Source organism: Numenius arquata, chromosome 3 (assembly GCF_964106895.1).
Source record: "Numenius arquata chromosome 3, bNumArq3.hap1.1, whole genome shotgun sequence".
NCBI classification, from domain to species: Eukaryota; Metazoa; Chordata; class Aves; order Charadriiformes; family Scolopacidae; genus Numenius; species Numenius arquata.
The window spans coordinates 20212677-20234753 of NC_133578.1; the positions used below are offsets into that span (position 1 = coordinate 20212677).

Sequence of the window (22077 nt, forward strand, 5' to 3'; positions counted from 1 at the left end):
GATATTGATCCTTCAGCTTGCAGAAATATTCCTCCAATTTATTTTACTTTTGTTGCCGTAGGAATTGTTACTGAAGGTACAAGGAAGAAAATGAGCTGATGCAGAATGGGATCCACACATAAAAATAAGACGTAAAGCATCTGCAGTGATAGGCTGACACAGCAGATGCTCTTTAACCATTTCAGGTTCCTTAAAATCGAAGGCTGTGTCAGCAGCCAGGAAGCCCCAGCCAATCGCTTGGGCACTTCTGTGGCAGCAACCCCCAGCTTTGCCCAGTCTTAAAAGACAGCAAACGACTTTCTACCATGGATATGTCAAAGACCAGCAAATATTTCATCCTGAAGACACCATTAGAACATATTTTTGTTACTCTTCTCAAAAACAATCCTAACCTTTGGGATCTGCTCAAGTTCAGGATCATGCTTCAGTCCTTCCTGGACACTCCTCAACAAGAAGGCTGCTGAGAGGGGTGAAAGACCAGCAGCATGCCAAACCCTGCTCACTGGGGAGAAACGGGCTGAATGTGGCAGGGGGGAGGAAAGCAATAAGGACAGGACATGGCAGAGGGTTCAGCCAGCTTGGCCCCACCAAACTGGGGGAAGTTCCATCAAAGGAGTGGCCAGAAACCACTTGGAGAAGGGCTGAGGCGCCTCCTGTTAACACTACCTGGCCAAGCTCCCACCAAATTCAACAGGCACCCTCCCAGAGCGATGCCAAGCTGCTGGTAAGGAAAGATCTGGGTAACAATCTATCTCTGTCTTCCTCTCCTTGCAGCTGCTGTGATAGGGGTGCAGTTTTCTGCTTCTGCTGCTCCAAAGCTGAATTGAGCCCTGGAGAAAATGAGCGTGAGCACGTGTGCACACGTCTGGAACCTGCATTTTCGCACCATCTCAGTTCCTGCCTGCTTCTCACTTTGGTTAACATTTGAAAAATCCATTTCCCAGAGTGGCTTTTTAAAGAGAATGATTTAAAGCTGGAAGCCAAAGGGACCATCTACAATTTTGTTTGCTTTTGGTTTTGCTACTGGATAGAAAGAGGAAAAAAACCCCACACTAGTGGGTAGTTTTCATTTTACCAGCTGCAAAAAAATCTGCTAAGAAGAATGTGGTTAGGAGAAACAGTTAACAAGAGTTGGTTTATTAAAACTTGCCTGAGCCTTTCAAATGAGCACAGCTCAATGGCAGATATGAAAGGCAATGTCTAAGACAGAAATTGGGTCAGCAATCTGCAATAGCATACTTGCCAGTGTGATCAGCGTGAACCTACAGCTAATGGGGACATCAGGATATCCCAAATATGAGGATGGTGGAATGACCAGGGTGAAGAAGCAGCTTGTGGAGGTTTGGGGAAGCAGAAAGACTGGGTCATAACAAGGACCATAGACCGTAATTGCTGTTGAAAGGAAAAAGGAAAAAGAAAAAAAAAAAAAAAAAAAAGAAAAGCAGGTGATGTACTTAAGTCTTACTTTCTATATCCTTAATGAAAGGCACTGTTTCAAAATGATACTTTTATGCTTAAAACATAAAGTTTTAGATAGACAAAATGTTTGCCAGGAATCCATCTTAAATTAGATTTTGGTTTATTTGCTCTGGTTTTAGCACGATCTATCTAAATATATATATATATCTTAAAAAAAAAAAATAAAGGAAAGTAATAATCAAGACTTATCAATTTCCAGAAATATCACAACATCCCTCATTAGCTTTCTGAATGCTAAATGTCTCCATTGATTTAACAAAACGGACAAGGTCTGTACAATTTTTGAGAAGACAAACATGACCTAGTAACAGATTGGTATCTCTCTTCTTGGGACTTTTCAGTGCATTTATTTAATGGTTTTGAATGTACATTACTTAACAGAAACATTAAATGCCAGTGCTTTGCAACAGTTTTGTTACTGTCTCTTTAAAGTAAACAAACAAAAAAATACATTCAAAAAAGCAAGGCTGTTTTGTTCATGTGATGGCAGAGGCTTTGGGCAGCTGCAACATGCACTGCTCCTGCTCAGAGACATTACCCAACATCAGTCAGCTGTCACCAGAAGAGTTGCACAGAAAGCATTAAAGGATAAAAGGAAAGGGGGAGGGGGTGGGGGGGGGTGGGAGAGAACCGAGCAAAATGCCACACATGCCAACTAGTCTTTCCAGAAGGAAGACACCAGAGTACTATATTTGGGGGAGGAAAAAGAGGGGTAAAGAGCACCAACATAGAGAAAAACGACTTCAGGGGGAAAACCAGCAGCTCTCTGAAACTTGTTTAGCAGGTTCGCATTCCTAATGTAATCTGACTTTTGTGTTGTTGGTTTTTGCCCTATTTCTTACTTTGCTTTCCAAGAGAAATGTAACAAAACTGAGGTAGAAATAATGGTGGGCACACTCCAGCCTGGAAGATTTCTAATGGATGCTGAATGAAGATTGCATTAAGGACAATGGAGCCGTACATAACACAACAAAAACTCAACTTTACAGTTTGGGAAGGGAAATAAATGTACTTTGAGGGTTCAGTTTTGCTTTGTTATTTGTACTATTTGTTTGGTCACAGTCCACTGCGTTGCTATAAACAGCTCTGCAACCCATAGCTCTGCCAGCGACCTACACTGATCCCACTCCCTACAGCTTCACCAAAATAACCTCAAAACTATGACTAGAGCCGTGTAACAAAGGCCAGCCGTCACAGCTTAAGGTAATTTGCCTCTCAGAGTCCTACCAAATCTTACGTTTGACTGTTTCGGATGCTAATGTAAACCAATTAAGTGGCTCTTTTTTCATCTATGCACCTTCTAAAGACTGTATCGCGTAACAATCAAGGAGCAATATGCTGAAAATTCTTACAGTTTACCAACAAGAAAAACCGTTCTGCTCTGGTTTGATCTGACAAATTGGCAAAAGAACCGTTTCTGAACACCGGGAAATCCTTCTGTTTCTATTTTTAAAAACTGTAAAGCTTCAGTCATATCACACTTTAGTTTTTTCCTGGATACATTCAAAGTAATTTTCCTTGCCATTTTCCAATTGTTGAGGTAAACATACATATTTAATATAAAGTAACATTGAAGCCTAGCCTATAACTCTCAGCAGTACATAGTGCTTTCAACACATTCCTTTGAGGTACTGTACAAATCACAATCACTTTCCTGAGTTTTTGCAGACAGAACATTAAAAGAAATGAACTGCAGAAATTAAGGTCCAGATTACCATTACCCTGTTTTACCTGTTCTTAGTTTAACACTGCAGAACAGACAGGATTGAGGAATACTGTTGCTCTTAGAATAGCAAAAATCTGGTTCTCTGTCGCAACACAACCGTTCATCTCTTTAGTCCAATAATGTTTGAAGTTAAAGCTCTTTATATTAGCACATGCCACCAATGTAATTGTGAGGCAAACAAAAAAATAAAGCACCACTTCAGGCACTTGACAGCAACTAAATCTCAAGAACAGCAGAATGGAATCAACACACAGGGTTCATGTCCTTCTGAAATCAACCCACTTGCACCTTGCTCCTTGGTGAGTATTGTCTAGCTTGAACAGAACTGAGCATCAACATGCGCTTTCTGTCATGTGTGGCTTTTTCAGATCAGCAGCTCTTGTTTGATGCACTTTTCCTTCAAGTCTACCCTGACTCTTTAGAGGCAAGGTAAAACGTAGTCTTCCTGGTACCCTTTGCAATTTTAACACTACTGAAAAGGGTTCTCTACCCTATGTAGCCGGTTCTGTGTGTGCCAACATTCATTACATATTTTTTTTTAAGTAGTATCACTGACTGCAACCAAACATTTTGTTCCATTCAACATATGTATCAAGCTCTTTTTGAGATATGCTAGGCTGTATCTTGCAGAAAGCATTTTCAAAGTCTTGATATGTAACTGGCCTCAACTGGCTGGGCATAATGGCTGAAAGGTCTGTGGCTGGCATGGCGTGGAGTGGGCCCACCACGGCTTCCTGACATAAGTGAGCCACATCAAGTCCAGAAAAGCCTTCTGTGCGCTGGACAAGCAGTGCAACCTCCTTGTCATTGAGACAGTAATTGTGCTGTGAGAGCAGTTGTACTATTATCTGGTGCCTCGCTGTGCTGTCAGGAAGTGGGATTAAAAGTCGTTTCATGAAGTACCTTCGAAGAGATTCATCAATTTCTTCTGGTTTACTCGTGGCGCAAATTACTACTATTTGGTCCTCGGCAGAAGTCAGTACAGTGTCCAGCTGCATAAGGAACTCGGTTCTCATCCGACTTACTGGACTGTGTTCTTCACTCACTTGAGAGGAAAGGAGCATATCAATGTCACTAACAAAAATCACCGAGGGTTGGCGACACCTTGCCACGAGGAAGGAGGCATGGACTATTTTTTCTCCTTCCCCTAACCACTTTGTGACAAGGCCAGAGCCAGTGATTTTGAAAAACGTGGCCCCCAGCTGACTAGCTATACATCTGCCCATCAATGTTTTGCCTGTTCCCCGAGGTCCAAACAAAAGGATGCTCCGAGGTAGAGCAGTCAGTCCATTGAATGCATCTGACCTCAATACTGGCCATAAAACCTCCTCCTTAATGACGGCCTTTACTAGATCTAGGCCAGCGATGTCGCTCCAGTCCACGGGAGGTCCTTGGTTGATAATCTCATTGGTGACAAGGTCAATGAGGTGTGTGTCAGTATTCTTCAGTTGCTCGTCCACAGAGTGGTTGGATGAGGTAGCTGCACGAAGTCCCGGGCCTTGCATTGGGTGAGGGAGGAGCTGCCTGTGCTCGTCACCATGCTCATTCATTACTGGGGAGGTATACTTCCCAAACGAGTCACTTGATCTTGAACCCAGTGAGTTTTTAGCAGTACTATAGGATGGGGGTGTTAGAGCCCTACTGGACTGGCTGCTGAATTTCCTTTGCTGTTCAGAGGACATTAGCTGCTTTGTTGGCTTAAATGCTAAGGATGATGTTTCAGCACTTCTGTCAAAACCATTCCCCCTGTTTGCATTTGAAATGCTGTTGTCGGGCATTCGATACATGGGACTCTGTGTAGATCTCTGTTGGCCATAGCTGTAATTTCCATAACTGGAGTCCATTTCTCCTTGCCCTGCCATGTAAAAAGCTTTCCTTTTGAGAGAGCTGGCTGAACTGTTTGTCAGGGCAGATGGCGCGATGGGTGTCAGACCGTGGCCCTGGTAGGAGTAGCTGGGGACAGTGGTTGGGGGCAGAGGGGTCGGAGCAGGGATTCCTGAAGGCAGGTACGCCGAGGGTGGTGGGGCACCCCCAGGGCTGTACCCAGGACCGACAGCAGTTTGAGGAGGATAACTGGCAGAAGGGTAGCTGTAACTGGAGAGGTTAGAGGTCCCGTTGTAGCCGGGGACGAGGGCTGGTGGTGGTGGCGGTGGTGGGGGCTGTAAAAGTCCCGAGCTATGCAGAGGGGATGGATGAGGGGATGGAAGTGCGGGTGCTGGCTGGCCGCTGTAACTGGTATGCAAGTACGAGCCATTGTATCCTGCGGCATATTCCTGAGATGGGAGCCCTGAATGAAGACTGGGAACGGTGTGACTTCCACAGGTGCTGCTGGAATAACTGGGTTCAGCCAGGTTACTGGCCACCCCAGGAGAGCTCCCAATACTGGCCGAGACATCTGCAGGAGGGAGGGCTGCACTTACCCCAGCTTTGCTGGCGGTGATAACGTCTGGGACACAGTTCATGGGATACACACTCTCCGAGTTCAGCGATGGCTGCCAGGGCTCGCTTTCATTCTTCCGGCCATTCACCAGCCCCGAGGGAGCTTCAGAGTAATTGCTGAGAATGGGCCGCTCAGACGGACCTTCCAAAATACCGGAGTATTTTTCTGCATACTTTTTCAGAAGATTGGAGGCAGTCAGAGCCGAGATGTCGTCGTTGGCCCAGGCATACTGGTAGGTGCGCTGCAGGTGCCCCCGGTAGGCTTCCACCTTGTGGGCAGGAGACCGGGTGGTTGAAGTGATATCAAAGTGCTGTTCTGGCCACTGGGCATGCTCCGGCGTCCACTGCATCTTCAAGCCTAGGACGGCAGGAAAAAAACAAAGTTAACAGTGACCTCAGCCTTTTTCGGGTGCTTTTAAATGAGTTCTCAAACGTACTGTCTGTGAACTTCTTCAGCTCTCTGAAACACTGTACTTAACACCACAAATCCTTAAGGAAAGAAAATGCAATGCCCTTACGAAGCAATATAAACTGCTCAGTTTATTGTAGGCACATACACATGGAGCCACATTTTTTGTTGATTCAGTAGGGGATTATTTGTTGGTTTAAAAAAATATAGGTAATGCCAGGTTTCTCAAAGTAATAAATAAGACTCAGTACATTTTAAATACTCTGAGTGCAGATTTATTGTTAACATACAAGGCATCCAACTGCTCTGTCCTCTCTCATCACTGTTTCAGTTTTATATTTTAACCAATATAAAAATATGAGACACAGCTGACAGATCACATCTAGGATACCTCTCTTATTTGGTACTGAACACCTAGTTAGCACAGTATAATGCACCCTGCGCAGAACAATATGACACAGACATAGCAGGTCATTCCATAATCCAACTCTCATCTAAAGTGGTCCACGACAGTTTCAAATCTGCTTCGTGGAGTGCAGCAAAGCAATCTCCCAGGCAGCGCTCCGTCGCTTTCATCACACAAAGCCTACAACTCGGTATGAATTACAACTGGCTCCTTTCTGCCTCTCAGTTCTGTTGTTGAGGCTCTGGAAAAAAAAAACAAGCATGACTTGTCTGTCGGTCTCCTTGCTTGCTCTCTCTTCCCACCCCCACCACACCCCACACACCCCCCCCCCGCGCCTCACAGCCTCCAGGGTACAAAGAAACAGGGTTTAAAAAAAAAAAATGAAGAAAACGAAAAAGAAAAGAAGCCAAGTCCCTAAGTTCTGTGGCTTCCACAGCTGGCTATAAAAAACCCCAACTAATCACTAAAATAAAAAATTGCAAATGTCATTTTAAAGCAATTAATCTTGCAAATAATGCGATGTGAATTATCACCCCTCCCTGTAATCCACTCTACATAGCAAGGGCAATTTACAAGCGTTAAGATAACCCCCTCCAACTTGTACCTATGCATGGTAGACACAGTGCTGATTTTTGTACAGCTGTATCAAGTAGACCTCCTTAATCTCTCTCGTATTACCAAAAGTGATTTTTGCAAACAGTCTTGTGCCCTCTGGCACAGATTCCCTGATAAGGAGCAGGCCTAGTCGAAATGAAGCATCTGTGGCACCAGCTCCCCTCTGAATTACTGCAGTCTATTTTGACAGCTTCTACCCCCTCCTGTTTTTCTCCCCAACCCCTTTAGCTCTTCATTGCCTGACTCTGGCATCTGACATGGCCAGCTTAGCCTCGCTGAGCTAAACCTAACACAGCACACAGTTTGGTAACAGAATGGCATGTTTATTCCCTTCTGACTCCCTCTTCCTTGTTTGCAAAACCACTGCACCAGACACTGGAAGTTAATTAGCAGGATGATGCTGTGCTAATTGTGTTAATTTACAAGGTTTTAGTCAAAGAGAATCATGCCAGGGCTGGCACTGCTGTCATGCTTCCGACTTAATGATTAAGAAATACTGAAAACAAGGTGGGAAGGATTGCAGTAATTACACAATAAATGAATAAAGCAACAGATTCATTTGCAATTATATTTCATTGCAGTTGCACTCATTTGCATTTGGATTCTTCATTTTTATTTTTGAATTCATGTATTTGCAAATCACCAAATCATTTAAATTTAGCCTGGAAACTGCAAAGTACCTCTAATTGAGCTTTATATTTTATTAGCACAAGTACTGCAAATCTCAGCCCATGTGAGCATGTCAGTGATTACTTTTGGATTTTTTTTCCTGAATGTTCTCTTTCTCTCTCATTTTTCAAGCAGTTTGACAACTTCAGAAAAATGTCTGTTAACAATTAGTTATCCTATAAAAGTTAATTCAGAGAAGTGCTTTTGACAAATGCATCTTTGAGACCGAGTTTTTGGCAGATTTATTTCTTTCATTTAGTGTTAATATAATCTTTTCTGCTAATTGCTTCTGATGTTTCAACCACAGCCACAGAGGGAGTAAATGTATCATGAAATCAGGTGAAATTATAGAAATCATGCTCATATGAAAAAAATGCAATTTTAATGAGAAACTACCAGAAGCTTTTCAGAAATCATACTTTGTTAAATTCAGACGGAAATCTGAAAAGCAAATCACCAAGAGCCAATTGCAAGTAATCAGTATCTAAAATTCTTCTGCTGTCATGGGATTTACTTCAAGCTTTCTTAAAAGGAAAGAATATTAATGTTCCAGTAACATAGAACTGCCTAAAAGACATTCAAGTTCGTTACCCCTATAAAAAATAAAGCCAAACAAAACAAACAAAACCTATCCATGATCTACGATATTGGGCTTATAAGGTTACCAAAACACTGAAAGCTTCTGTTACAGAGATGCAGAAGAACTTGGGCAGATTGATGCTTCACTATATACGAAGAAACAGATGCCATGAGAGAGACTCTTCGCAAAGAATGCACTAAAGCAGCAGTAAAACTTTTGAAAAAGAAGGTACAATAGACTTGGATGGAGCCGAGAATCTGGCTGGGCTGGTACTTGTACTGTAGTTAATGAATATGCTTTTGGCACATTGTCTTTAATGGCTTGTAGAATGAAGACTATTCAATTTAAAAAGATAAAGGAATGCACTACGTCAGAGCACAACAACATAAATCATACACTACCCACTTAACAAGCTTTTCAAAATACCTTTCACATATACTTTCAAAAAATTCATCAATTGGTCTTTTTTATTCAGAATGGATCATGGGCTTTTAAAATAAAATAATTCTATTTCTAGTCACCGTGAGGAGATGTATTTAGATGATGTAAAAATTCAATTCTTTGAATTTTATTTGTCTAGATTAATTTATTTTCCTTATTATGAGGTTGCAAAAGAATGTCAGAAAATCTGAATTATCCATAATAAGAGGAGGGGGAAATCATATCATCAGCATTCTTTATTTGGAATAATTGCTAGATAGACCAGTAGTTTCACATTGTCATGCTATCTTTGGATATGCTCACTGCACAATAATTGAAAGTTTATTTATTGATGCATATTAAATACCAATGCATTTAACAAAGGCTGTAAAGGCAGGATTAGGTTTTGATTAGATAAGCTTAAGAGAACAGGACTGTTCTCATCCCATGAAACATGAGCATTTATTCCAGCACATTGCAATCATTAGTGTTATTTGGAAGCATACGTTAATAGTTAACCATAAGCATATTTTTTACATTAGTATGCAGTGAAGAAATCTGTATTTACATGGAGTCCACTGGAATGGTCTGGACTGGGGGGCACAAAGAGCCATTTCCTCAATTTGATATTAATCGAAAAAACAGCAAACTTTTGCTAAGTTTGACTCCATTCGTTAATAGTTCAATAATTGTTTGACAAAGTCAAACATCTGATTTGGGAGAAAAAAAAAAGTAGTATTAGTTTCTTTTAATTATACAAACACTTCCCCCCTGCCCAAGTGCTTAATGTTTGCAGCCACTTCCACTCTATATTTTAAAATGTATTTTTTTATTTGCTTTTTGCTTGAAGTGATAGACCTTTCTATATTTCTTTTGTTAGGAATCCAAATGCTGATATAAACATCTAAAATCAGGTAAATAAGGGCAGATTTAGAGGTTGCATTTTTTTTTAACATAATTTGTGACATAAAGCGTGGTCCCGCAGATAGTGTATTTGCTTAATAGCTTACTGAAAATCCAGAAGCAGTGCAAGGCTGAATGTATTTTTCACAAAAATCTTTGCTAACTTAGGAATCCTCTGAGCTATCAACATTTTTGTACTATGTAAACTGTGCTGGTGCGGACTGTAAAAGGCAAAAGGAAAGGATTCTGTTCTTTAAGTACAGGTATGTACTTATTAGAGAATTGCTTTTAAGATAAATTTAATACATTATATAGGAGAGGTAGCGTAGACTTTTGTAGCAGTATCTATTTTTCCTTGTCCTGCCAGCCCTGCTACACATCCCTCCTCCATAATTCTTCCAGTTGGATCTATCTGAATTACATTTAAAGTAATTAAAGTCAACAATTTCATTATTCAATTACTCTGAACCAAGTGTTTGACCATTTTTTCCCCTTCTAATTTTGTGCACTTAGCATGAAAATGTAAAATCTAATACATAATACTTCATCAGTTTCACATACAATAATTCCATACGGCAGAAGTCCACTTACATACTCAGATTTATGAATTAAAATAAAATAAAATAAAATAAAATAAAATAAAATAAAATAAAATAAAATAAAACAAAACAAATGCCAGAGTTAGGAAAAATAACAATGTAAAAATGCAAAAAGGAAAAGCAATGTTGTACACATCCTGGATGTCCAGTGGGGCCCAATCCTGCTGGGAGCTTAAGGGAGTTTGTGCATACAAAGAACCCTCCTCCGCTGGTGCCCTAAGCATCAGGTCGAACTGTTCAGCCCTTTACAGTATTATATCTGTTACAGAATATAAAAATAAATAACAAGCTTTGCCTTTCAATTTAAATAGAAGATGTTCTGTTCAAAACAGGCATGGAAAAGTCCAGAAATACTAGCTAGGACCACACTGGGTGAAAACACAACAAAGGATTTACAGGGTCCCACAGACAAGTCCAAATGATGGCAATCACCTTCCAACTAACCAGCCTGGTTAGTAATGATCTGCTTCAGACAAAGGACACTGGGGCTTTAGTAAACCTCTCATCTACTCACATCTCTAATAAAACAATCAAGTTAAAATTAAATCATATGCAATTATGGTTTTCTGAAGATACTGGCAGAGGTTGCACTGCACTTCCAGAGATGCTGGGGAACAAAACCTAAATGTCATGGAGCTACTGGCCATCCAAAGTTTCAGTTTGGATCAGGGACCTCCAACTGTTCCTTCAAGATATCTGAGGCAAAAGAAAATAATTCTTCTCCTGTTGTGGTCTCTCTATTCCTGCCCTGTTCATCCCTGCAGTGCCTTAGGTCCTATCCAGCACAGGTCTGCAGGTTTATCTGTAAACATCAGTAGCTCAAGCAGGTTCTTAACTTTAGGCATGTGGTTAATATGAACTGAGCAACTGCTTAATGTGGTGTTGAAAAGGGGTAGACTGTATCAGGGGTGAACAAGTAAATGAGATGCTTCTGGTAACTGTCCATAACAGAAGCGTAGGAGCACACTGTTGCAAGGTAAGAAAATTCCAAAACCACAGCTCTGAGTTCCACCAACTCTCTACCCTCTAGACTTGCAAGTGGATGTGAACTTCATCACTTTGGGTTGCTTACACATTTAGCCAAAGACTCCAAAGGCTGTCCCTGTCCACTGAACTGTTACTATCAGCCGTGTCTCCAATTATTCAAGACAAGTATTTACACAACGGACCATAATGATTTTATCCAAGGGAATGCTTCTTGTGGACATGCAGAGATCAGCTCTTCCAAAACAGCTATCAATTTAAATAGGCACTCTACTGGGAACGTGTCAGGACTCCTCGAACCTCATACTTCAGTGAGAGCCGGAGGTGTTAGTACGTCGAAGATCAGGCCCTAAATCCGCATTTTAAAATCCTTCTTAAGCATGGGACAGAGCTGAATAAATGAGTCATGCTGTAACTGCTGTTTGAGATGTAGGACACACAGCTCCCTGGTTTGTACTAAATCTGATAATATTTTGTAAGATTGTATACTGTCGTATGTCCCATAATAATAAAAATTAATTCAAGATAAAACATTTCTTTTACACTCCATTTTTTATTAATAAGCATAATTTCAGCTGTTTGAAGATAGTGCAACTGATCTCTCTTAATTGGAAACAGGAGGGATTTTGAAGAGTGGATTGAGCTAATTATGTTTTGCAGGAAAAAAAAAAAAAAGGAAAGAAAATTATTCCCACATTTATTTTCTAATTACTCAGTGAAGACCTCTGCTCCAGTCCATGAGGAACTCCTTTGACGTCAAAGGATTCTGTGGGAGGAAGAGCCTCCAACTGAGCTGCCCAGCCGTACGGGCCCAACTTTGGAAGAGTTTTTCAGTAAGTGGCAGCCACAAACCCATGAAAACAGGCCTGGAAAGTGCTCTCAGCATTTTCTTGGTAGGGATCTGTTCTTCCTCTTATTATCCATAGCCTGTGCATGCCATGCGCATCAGTGGGAGCAAGCTGTTGGCAGGGTGTTTACAATATGATTCCCATCTAGCAGGGATAGTGAAAACATTTCAATCTTTAAAACAAAACACTTAAATCACGAGTAATATTGAGGATCACATATGTGTCAACAGCACTTAAGGATAAAAGCGGTAAGAAAAACACAACAGATTTTAGGAGAGCCTGGACCGGTTAAAAATGAAATTCAAGACATGGAATCTCAAACTAATACATCCCAATTATCTAATTTAAATACTGTCAAATGATTATTCTTTTTAAATCACACTTTCACACCTCACAACAGCAAATCCCAACACGTTTACAGCAAATGAGTTCTCTCACTCCAAGCCCCCTCCCTGCCATTTACATAAAGCAGCGCCTTTGATAGTCACAAAGACATTTCTGGCTAAATGGCCTTTAGCAGACCCATCAGCTTCAAATGCCTTATGAAACAGAAATAAGGAGAAATAATAGTCAAGCAAGAAAAGGGAAATTAGGTCCAGAGATGACACTATCATATTTTGCCAGCAGAAGCAGGTTGGATCTGTAGGCTGACCAAGCAGCTGCCCACAGACGTGGATGATAGGGACTGTAGCAATTACTTAGGACCACACGGGACCTCCCAGGGTGCTGCCCACCTCGGAGGTATTGTTGTCTCTGTGGCAGCAGTCCTTAGGCACAAAAACAGTCGCAGTTCAGTGCTCCATCCTTGCAGCGTAATCACATTGTTGCGTTATCATTGTGTACCATAAGTAAAACCATTTATGCATGCGTCACAATCCTTCTATACAGAGAATCGGTCATATTTGTGATTAATTGTAGTTTATCTTTAAAATCTTTTACTATATCAATCTGCCCTCACTGTACTCATTTGCTCATAACACTTTTCTAAACTGACTGAAAAACACGCTAATGAAGACAATAATTGCAATGAGTTTTCTTTAAACCTGTTATGATGCTTCTTCTTCTCAGGCTGTACGTTTTTAAGCTGTTTCTGTCAAGTACCTCCAAACAGTACCATGCCTTTAAAGGACCTAGCATATTTTGTCAATGCCAAATGAATGAGACCATAATAATTGCTGAGAGAATACTCAGAAGAACAGTAACTGTAAACAAAAATAAGCATAACTTATAAAAAAATTCACTTTTTGTAGTCTGCTGAACACATGCTTATAGCTATAATGTATTTTAAAAATATTTAATATACTACATAATCTGCAATTTATGCCTACATAAACATGAGAATCAATATAACTACTACAGGATAACTAGTGATTCTGAGAATTAAAGTATTCATATGGTAAAATATAGTCATAAATGAATATGGAGTCTGGCCACTTGGCAAAAGTATTTATGCATGTTTGCAAATGCAAAATATTTTAGATCTGGAGAATGATTCTGTTCCCGCCAAAGCACTTCAAGTCTCCAATAAACCCAATTGAAGCTTTTAGAAGTGCAGCAAAATGCATACTCTCTTTTTCAGCTACAAAATAGCAGAAGTAGCCTTTTCCTTGGTTACCCTTCCAGAAGTGGAGTTTGAGGCACATTTACCTTGAAAGAGCATAACACAAATCCTTAAAAGCAGAGCAGATAAAATACACTCACTGCTTTATTGTGTTTCTCACGTAATCAACTGCAGCAGGTGAAACACAGAACCCTGAACTTGTTTTTTAGCAAGTGAGAGGCAAAAGGAATGATCTTTCAGCACTAGGGAGCCTCATATGGAACATTCAGATCCTGACCTAGACTATTGCACGGAAAAAAAAAATCTGAAAATTATAATTTTCAAATATTGGATTATATTTTTTTTCCATTTCTGTTGCTAATCACGATACAGTAAATTGCTTCCTTTTATAGGAATTTTTTTTCATTCACACTTAGAATTATTGTGTGGTTTCTTAACATAAATAAAGCATTTTTAAAACCTTTTCTTCATGTATCTTAAATCCATTAAGACAATTTCCTTCTTAAGCTCACTTCCTTTTGCCAAATGAAGATCATCAGGACATACCACACGTGTCCATAGGGACAGCAGAGCTAATGAATATGTATGCTTTATGTCACAACAGAGCACTCCCCTTGTTCTGCAGTACCGACCTTCTCTTATGTGAGTAAATAACAGGTGAGAACTTGTGCATGAGGATAAATGGGGTTAAAACTGCCATAAAGGGACATAGTTTGTTTGAACAAAGTGGGTGCACAATAAATAGAGATTTAAGTGATGTTGAATTATTTTTTATATCATGCTGTTCCAAAATGTTAGAAAATAATCTTGCTCTAAAACACAAGACCAAGTTACATAGCAAGTTATTTAAAATATATTTATCTCCAATCAGCAACAGCAGCACTCTCTACAAATTCCCCTACATTATATTTTTTTTATATATTTTTCAGTCATCGTACTTAAAAAAAAGAAAAGGGTATGTCTTTCATAGCTTTATGTATAGCAAGAGAAGGTTAATTCCAGAGATTTATCTAACCAGCCCTATTCGCCTTACAAATATGAAGGCAAAGATCAATTTCAGTAAGTTTCAAATAACTGTAGTCAGGTTTGACCCATTACACTCAACTAACAAGAGTGAAAAAGCAAATTTATATGGGCCAATGACACAATGCTCTAGCCAGTAACCAGGAATACTGCTTTCCTTTCAAAGCGCTTATTCAAAAACCTACCAACGTAGGAAAGGTAGGAACAGTTGCTTTGCTGAGATTAGAGTACCTCAGCTAATTAGCTAAATGAGAACAAATACTGATTAAAAGTATATATAGAAGTAATCTGATACTCAAGAAAAAAAATCCTTCTTAAGATGACTCTGCAGTGTACAAAGCTTTTGCAAAATTTGTTTATGTTATTTATGCATTTTGCTTTTTGACAATCTGCACATTAATTTTTAATGAAATAGTAAAGAGATGTTGTGTCTCACACTTCGATAAAAATATTCTATAGCCAGGACTGGGTGACATAGTGCATTAATTCAGTGTCCTTCACTCCTGGGACCTGCGTATAATTTAGTCCAGCCTGAAGAAAATAACTTTGATCTGAAGGCTGTGGAGAAAGCTACATATGAAATGAGTTTTGGTGGGTTTAGTGTTGTTTCTTATATACAAGACGACATATGAAGATAAACTGCTTTAGAATGCTCCTGACGTGGCCCAGGATTAAGAGCAGGGAGCTCTTTGCTGAGCTCATCTACTCTCTCCCTTTTCCCCGTTGTACCAGACACACACCCCACACACATTTCTCTCTACTATAAGCATCAGAGTAGCTAGCGCTGGCATACACTGTCTTTCCAAAGAGAATAGCCCACGTAAAAAGCTTGTATTATCAACCTGTATACTTATTTGATCTCTCCATTAAAAAAACAAAACCAAACAACGATGTCTATATTTCAATATGACAGACAATGTTGTAAGGAGGGATGATGTTATCACAAGGGACCCAAGATTTCCTCCCCAAGGTAGGGAACACCTAAGTCATCACAACTGCACTAATCACGCTTTTAGGGAAAACAGAGCTCCAGCACGGCTCCTTCCCGGGCTTGGCTGTGCGAGCAGCTGACCCTTCCTTTCCTTCCTGCTCCCCCCAAAGCAGAGAAACAAGATTAAAAGCAGAAGCATAACCAAAGAACTGACATCCTAGAAACACTAAGCTGAGCTAAATCTTTTCCCCACTTAAACCTTTCAATTATTGTATTCCACGAATTCCAAAGATTCTTTCTTGCTTATTCAATAAAGTATATCTGAATTAACTACTGAAAAATGGAATATAGCCTACTTTTTGGATGCTTTTGGTTTGGCACTTACTGTATTGTTTCCTGAGCATTTGAAAGGGACTATATAGGCTCCTCAGTTAACTTGACAAATTATCTGGGGGATGGGGGGAGGAGGAAACAGGAATTTTCTATAGACAAATATAGAAATCTCTCTCTATATATATATGCATGTACATTTATATGTTTTACACACACACAGGCACCAGAAAGACAAGAGAATGTCTTAACTGAGAAATTTAACTCTGTGTATGCTGATATTTTTGCCATATTCCTGGAGAGAGAGAGAAGGAAAAGAAACTAACACCTCATGTTATATGTTAGTTCTCCTTTCTGAAAAAGAGCAAGTTCATACCGCAACAGGAAAAGCTGAATGTCTTGAAACACACAGTATGTCATTGAGAGGGTGTGCAGGCATTTCAAGAGGCAGATTAGAATAACACTCTGGCTTTAAAAACATAAAGAAATTATATAGCCCAGCTGATAAAATGTCACATTCCTTTGCAACTGTCATACAAATTCAGCCTTTTCTGTAAACAGCCTTCAAGAGACAATAAAAATCTAAACACGCAATGATCATATCAATAACTAACTAAGCACTGTTGATAGCTTAAATAACAACAAACTGTGTTATTTTTCCCATAATTTTGTCCACAGTGTTATTGCATATGTAGTCACCTAATGATGAAATAGTTTAAAATTTGCTTCAGGGTACAGAAGTCAAGCTCCACCGATTAGCATCTCAAAGCGCACTACAGGCACACATTTGTATAGCTGAATAATAGCACTTGTGTTTGTATGATGTTTTTTAAAAAAAAAAAAACCAACCAAAAAAAAAATGCACTATTTTACTTGTTTGATGTTTGATGATGCACACTGGTGAAAGTCCTTTCTCTCACAAAATATACACTATATCACAGCTAACTGTGAGACTTTCAAAGAGAAGGTAGAAAGATAACATCACAAAAAGAGCCAAAAAGGGGTTTGGTGTCAATACAAGATGCCTGAGCCCCGATGTTCATGGGCTTGATTCTCCTGTCATTTCTCTGGTTTGAAGTTGCAAGAACCACTGAGGTTTACAATTTATTGTGACAGATAAACGTGCCCCACTTTTTACTTTATGATTTTCTTTTTGGCAACAATTATTCAGCAGTTCATTACACAAACAATATTTTGTTCAACAGCATTTGGGTTTTGTGCCACGTTTAATAAAAACTCATCACAGAGAATATGTCATTAAAATCTAGACAGAGAGTTCTGATATTTGTTGCACTAGCTTAGTTTCTGATTTATTTCCTATGCCACCTATGAGGTGGCTTTCAAACTTTATCGAATGTGAACCTTCCTAAAATTTGCTGTAAACTGACTGGACAGAAGTCTGATTTCAGCCACGCTCTGAGACCCGTATCCAACACACCACTTTCAGCAGCACCACATCTTCCATCTGTGTCCCCCTTTTTTAATTTCTACAGTAAGATTTTATTACAAGGTTTTAGTTACAAAACTCTCCATCCAATTTTGTGTTAAATAATGTTATAAAAGTGCACCCACATGAACTTAGTATTAAAAATGCTATACCCTATTAACAGGAACATTAGGATTTTACTAAATATTCAGCAACTATCAGCTTAAATTTTTTTTCTGTTAACACTTCTCTTTTCATCCAGAATATGTAAGTAACATACAGGAATGACTTAAAAGAAAGCTCGACATTAATACAGTTAAACACACTTAGCATCAAAAGTTCAGTTCATAAACTAACAAATACTCTCTGAAGTATTTGATACCAGTAGCACAAATTTATTAAGCTTGGTTTTTAATTTGTTAGACATTAAAAAAAGAAAAGAAACAGGTTGAATTATGAGGTACTGTGAAAGCTGTGAGAGTTTTGTGTTTGCAGGTAAAAGATTTACAGATCTTACAGATAACAATTGAAAGGTGCATTACACTTATCAGAGGAATGCATAACCTTTGCAAAGCAGGTAGGAGTGAATAATTTTAATTTTCTTTCTTCTCATGGCTTTATATTCTTACACAAGGGAAGCAAAGGAAACCTAAATATGACCCTATTTAGATATATTAACTGAAAAGCCTTTGTAGAATTTTTAAGCAAACAGGATTGTGCTTCCAACGCTGCCCATCTAGTTTTCCAATGTGTTAAATTGGACGGCTACTTGGACAGCTCTCTATTCATTACTGAACCGTGGAAAGGAAACACAGAGGTGGCATTTTCCTTTTAAACCATCTAATGCCTTGTAGCCAGATTCCAAAGCATCAAGGAAAGATTTCTTTTTTTTTTTCTTTTTTTTTTTTTTTGCTAGACAAGCTGTCGTAATTGAAATGAAGTCTAATCAGACTCATTACTGTTTTCAGCAATTTGCACCACCAAAGATGCTTATTAGGTAACAGTGTTTAATAAACCGCTCTTTAGAAAACTACCAGTAATGAGCTCTTAACAGCCAATCTTTAGCGTGAATGTAATGTGAAAAGTGTTCCTAGCGCTGAATAGATTTTCACATTTAGTAGTGTCATAATTAAGCTCAAGGAATTGGTAGCTGTGATGATAGATTTACTGCAATATAGACTTTTCTTCCCCTGAAAATATATTTGAAAATGCTTGGTGTTCAATAATATTTCCAGAGCAAATTTTAAAACTGCTTAAAAGACTCTGCTAGACTGGTTTAGCTCTGTAAATGGTACTTAATCAGAGATTATTTGGGGAATGCAGAGTACTGTAAATCGAGTATCATCTACCAGGCATACATAAAGATAATTCCACCTAGCTTTGTTTGACTGCTTTTCCATCACTTAACAATTTCCAGTTGTTAATATACAAATAATAAATGTTGTTGTTTCCAGCTGAATGATAATGAACAAAAATGGCCAATAAAGAGACACTTGAAGAAACACTTGTCAGTTCTCCTTCCACAGTAACAGCTGAAAATGCTCGAGAAAAACGAGAGCAAATTGTTTGGTTTCAAAATAAAATTATGGATATATAATATACAAATATATTTACGCATACATACACACACACATAGACAACTGTTCTTCCTACACATTTCACATACCATCAACTCCTACTACCTACTTAGCACCATAAAATCCAAGTTCCTAATGTAAAGAAGGAACAGCTCTGAAAACGTAATGTTATGACATATATTATTCATAAAACATAGCCATCAGCAAGAGATAAGTTTTCATCAATAGAAAGTTCAATTTAACTAGACGTGCACCTCGCTGCACTAGTCATATCAATACTAGTGCCTAACAAATGCTGAAAGAGGCAAAAAGGAAAATAAATTGCATGTATAAGCTCTAGCTAATTAAATATCCAGAGTGAATCTTGAGGAATAGCCACTGTTCTCTCTCCAGATTGATTTAGGCCTGACATAATATTTAAAGTTATCAATAAGAAATAACCAAGACTACTTTTTTTCTCCCACTAGGAGAATTTCATAGGGATGCAAATGTTGTTTTGCTTACTAGAGATTCTGCTGGAGAATGTTTGTGTTGGCGGCCAAGACTTTGCAAAGAGGTGCATAAAGATGAGTAATCAATAATGAAACTGCCAACAAAATGATGAAGACTAATTCTCTTGAACCAAGATTTTTATATCAGAATTCTATGTTAAGATGTTAAGAAGAGTTCCTTTACTGAACGAGTGCTCTCATTACACCTTTCGTATACCCGAGCCCCCAAACTTCAGTAATCCTAAATGCAGCCTCTAAGCCTCCATATCTGTTTGCAGCTTTCTGAATCAATAGGACTATGAGAACCGAGACTACCAAATTAATGCCAGTTTCATTTCATTCTGTGGTATGCGCTTCTTTGCACTACAAAGTGGAAAAGGGGAAAAAAAAGCCCCAACCCCACACCCAGAACTCATTCCCAGATGGTTTTTTGTAGCTTTCAGATCAAAATATCTTCCAGTTTCTTAAGTCTGAACTGAATTTGTACTCAAATCCAACATTTTTAGTGTTGCTGCCTGCCCTACCACGCAATTTCAAGCTCTGCACCTTAAGTCACACACTTAGCTTCTGCTCTCTGTGAAATAACATAACATAAAATAAAATAGCAGAGACTCCACAGCTGCTTTGGACTGCCTCCTCTTGTACTTCTGAATAATGCATTAAACTTCACATCATTTGCAAGTGACAACCTGATGCTCTAAGATACATAATATGCATTTTGTACTGTTGATTTTACTAAGCACAGATGCTCTGAAGCATCAATTGCTCATCAATAAGTCCTTCAATACCATACATTATGATACTTTTAGTAGTTTAAAACTGATGTTGACAGAAATGTAACATCCACAGGAGGTATCTTAGGCATCATTATAAACTATGGTTACCATCCTTTCCTGCTTCTAATGTAAAATTAGAGCAGTGAGGGGGAAGTTACAGTGTATTCCTTCTGCGTCCTAGCACTACCACCAAAAAAAAAAAAAAAAAAAAAAAGACTTTTCAGCCTCAGATCCACCAGTATTTTATCAAGCCTACAAAACACCAGTCTGCTCACCTAAGATGCTGACCCCAAACAATGCCTGACTTTCAATAGAAATTGAGACTCTTCCTTCTGATATCTCTAGGCCTGCTTAGTCTGATCTCAAAAGCCTTCTTTATCAGACTCTTAGAGGAGTTTCCATTGAAGAACTAGGACCTACCAAATTCTATGCTGTTTACAGGCTGATACCCTGAGATGGGGTGTCATATATACAGGAGAACAGACTAGCATAAGAAATTGCAAAAGTGTGGGAAGTCAAAGAAGGAGGTGAAGCTACAGGGGCAGGTTAAACTCAAGTCAGAATTTGCCCCCAAACACTGTGAATTGGTGAGAAGGAGCAATAAGTTCATAAAAAAAGGACAGTGAGAAGAACCTTAAGACATATCTTGAAGTTAGGGTGCTGCCATCAGCCAGCACCTCTGTGGTGCCAGAGAGTGAGGACTCTCCACAGGGGCACAGCCAAGCAGGAGGAGACAGCTCTAGAAGTAATGTTTGCTGTTATCGAAACCTAAGGTGAGCCCTGGAGTGGCTCGTCTTGGAACAACTCCACCAGAAGACAGCATAAATAGCAGAAATTGGAGTCCACATGAAATCTATTGCACTTTCTACAGCAGCATAGACATTATTTTCTTCTTCATCAGTGAAATTCCAATATTACAGCCCAACTTCTCTCAGTCAGGACCCAGCATCAATCACAGTTTGCCCTTCACAGTTTGCAAAAGGTACCATAAACAATCCTTAGGGTACCTTTGAGTACAGAACACCTCAGATTTCTCTGTTCTCTTGTTTATGGCAATTTTATTTAGATTTTTTTGGTGAAGCAGAGAGTGACTTGTATGAAATACCATATAAATTTTTTTCACTTAGTGTTTTGCATTGTTTGTTTGATGGCCTTTTAAAAAAAACAACACCCCCCCAAAAAAACCCAAAATAAACTTGATTGTTCCAAGCAGAAGCAACCACTTGTCTGCACGATTGCACACAAACCACCTCTGCAGACTGCCGAGGTTACCGTTCTATTATGACACATTTACAAAAGCTCCATAATAGATGATTTGCAGCAGATGAGAATATTTGTCCAACAGAACTGGAATCCTTTGTATTATGGCAGACAATATTCCCTGCACTTCAGATTGGTTGAAACACACAGATTTGCCTAGTAGGTCTTTCTTTAAAGGTAGAGCAGTCTAGTACACAACTTCCCTGACTGAAATTGCATATGGAAATCTCTACTTATAAAATGAAGGAGCCAAAAGGAAGAACACCAAGTCCTATATAATACAGTTGTGGGTTTGTTGGGGAATAGGGGTTAACGAAGAAAATCTATGTGTGAGTGAGGAAAACATCCACAAATTTTGGAGGGATTGGGGTGAGCATAGCAGAACGTAGCAGTCCTTGACTTTTAGTTTATTTTTCATAGAGTCTGTTTTCTGCTTTTTACTATGGAGCTTTCTATTTATTTTAGCATAACTCTGTATCTTTGTCATTAAACAATCAAGTTCTAATAAAAAACATAATGCAAACAGCCAGTTGTGTAATGAAAAACAACACAGGGTTGCAGGGGGGTTCCTGCCTGATCTCAGCAGCAGATTAGCTTATGCCCTGCAGCATGAGATGGAAAATAC

General features: G+C 39.1%; 1 protein-coding gene across 1 annotated transcript in view; it reads right to left on the reverse strand.

The window, feature by feature from the left end:
• Positions 1 to 3753: 3753 nt before the first annotated feature.
• Positions 3754 to 22077, reverse strand: part of FIGN (fidgetin, microtubule severing factor) — a 97958-nt gene continuing 79634 nt past the window's right edge. The window contains exon 3 of the mRNA XM_074145551.1: positions 3754 to 6002. Within this exon, the coding sequence (XP_074001652.1) occupies positions 3754 to 6002 (2249 nt within the window). The remainder of the gene's footprint in view (positions 6003 to 22077) is intronic.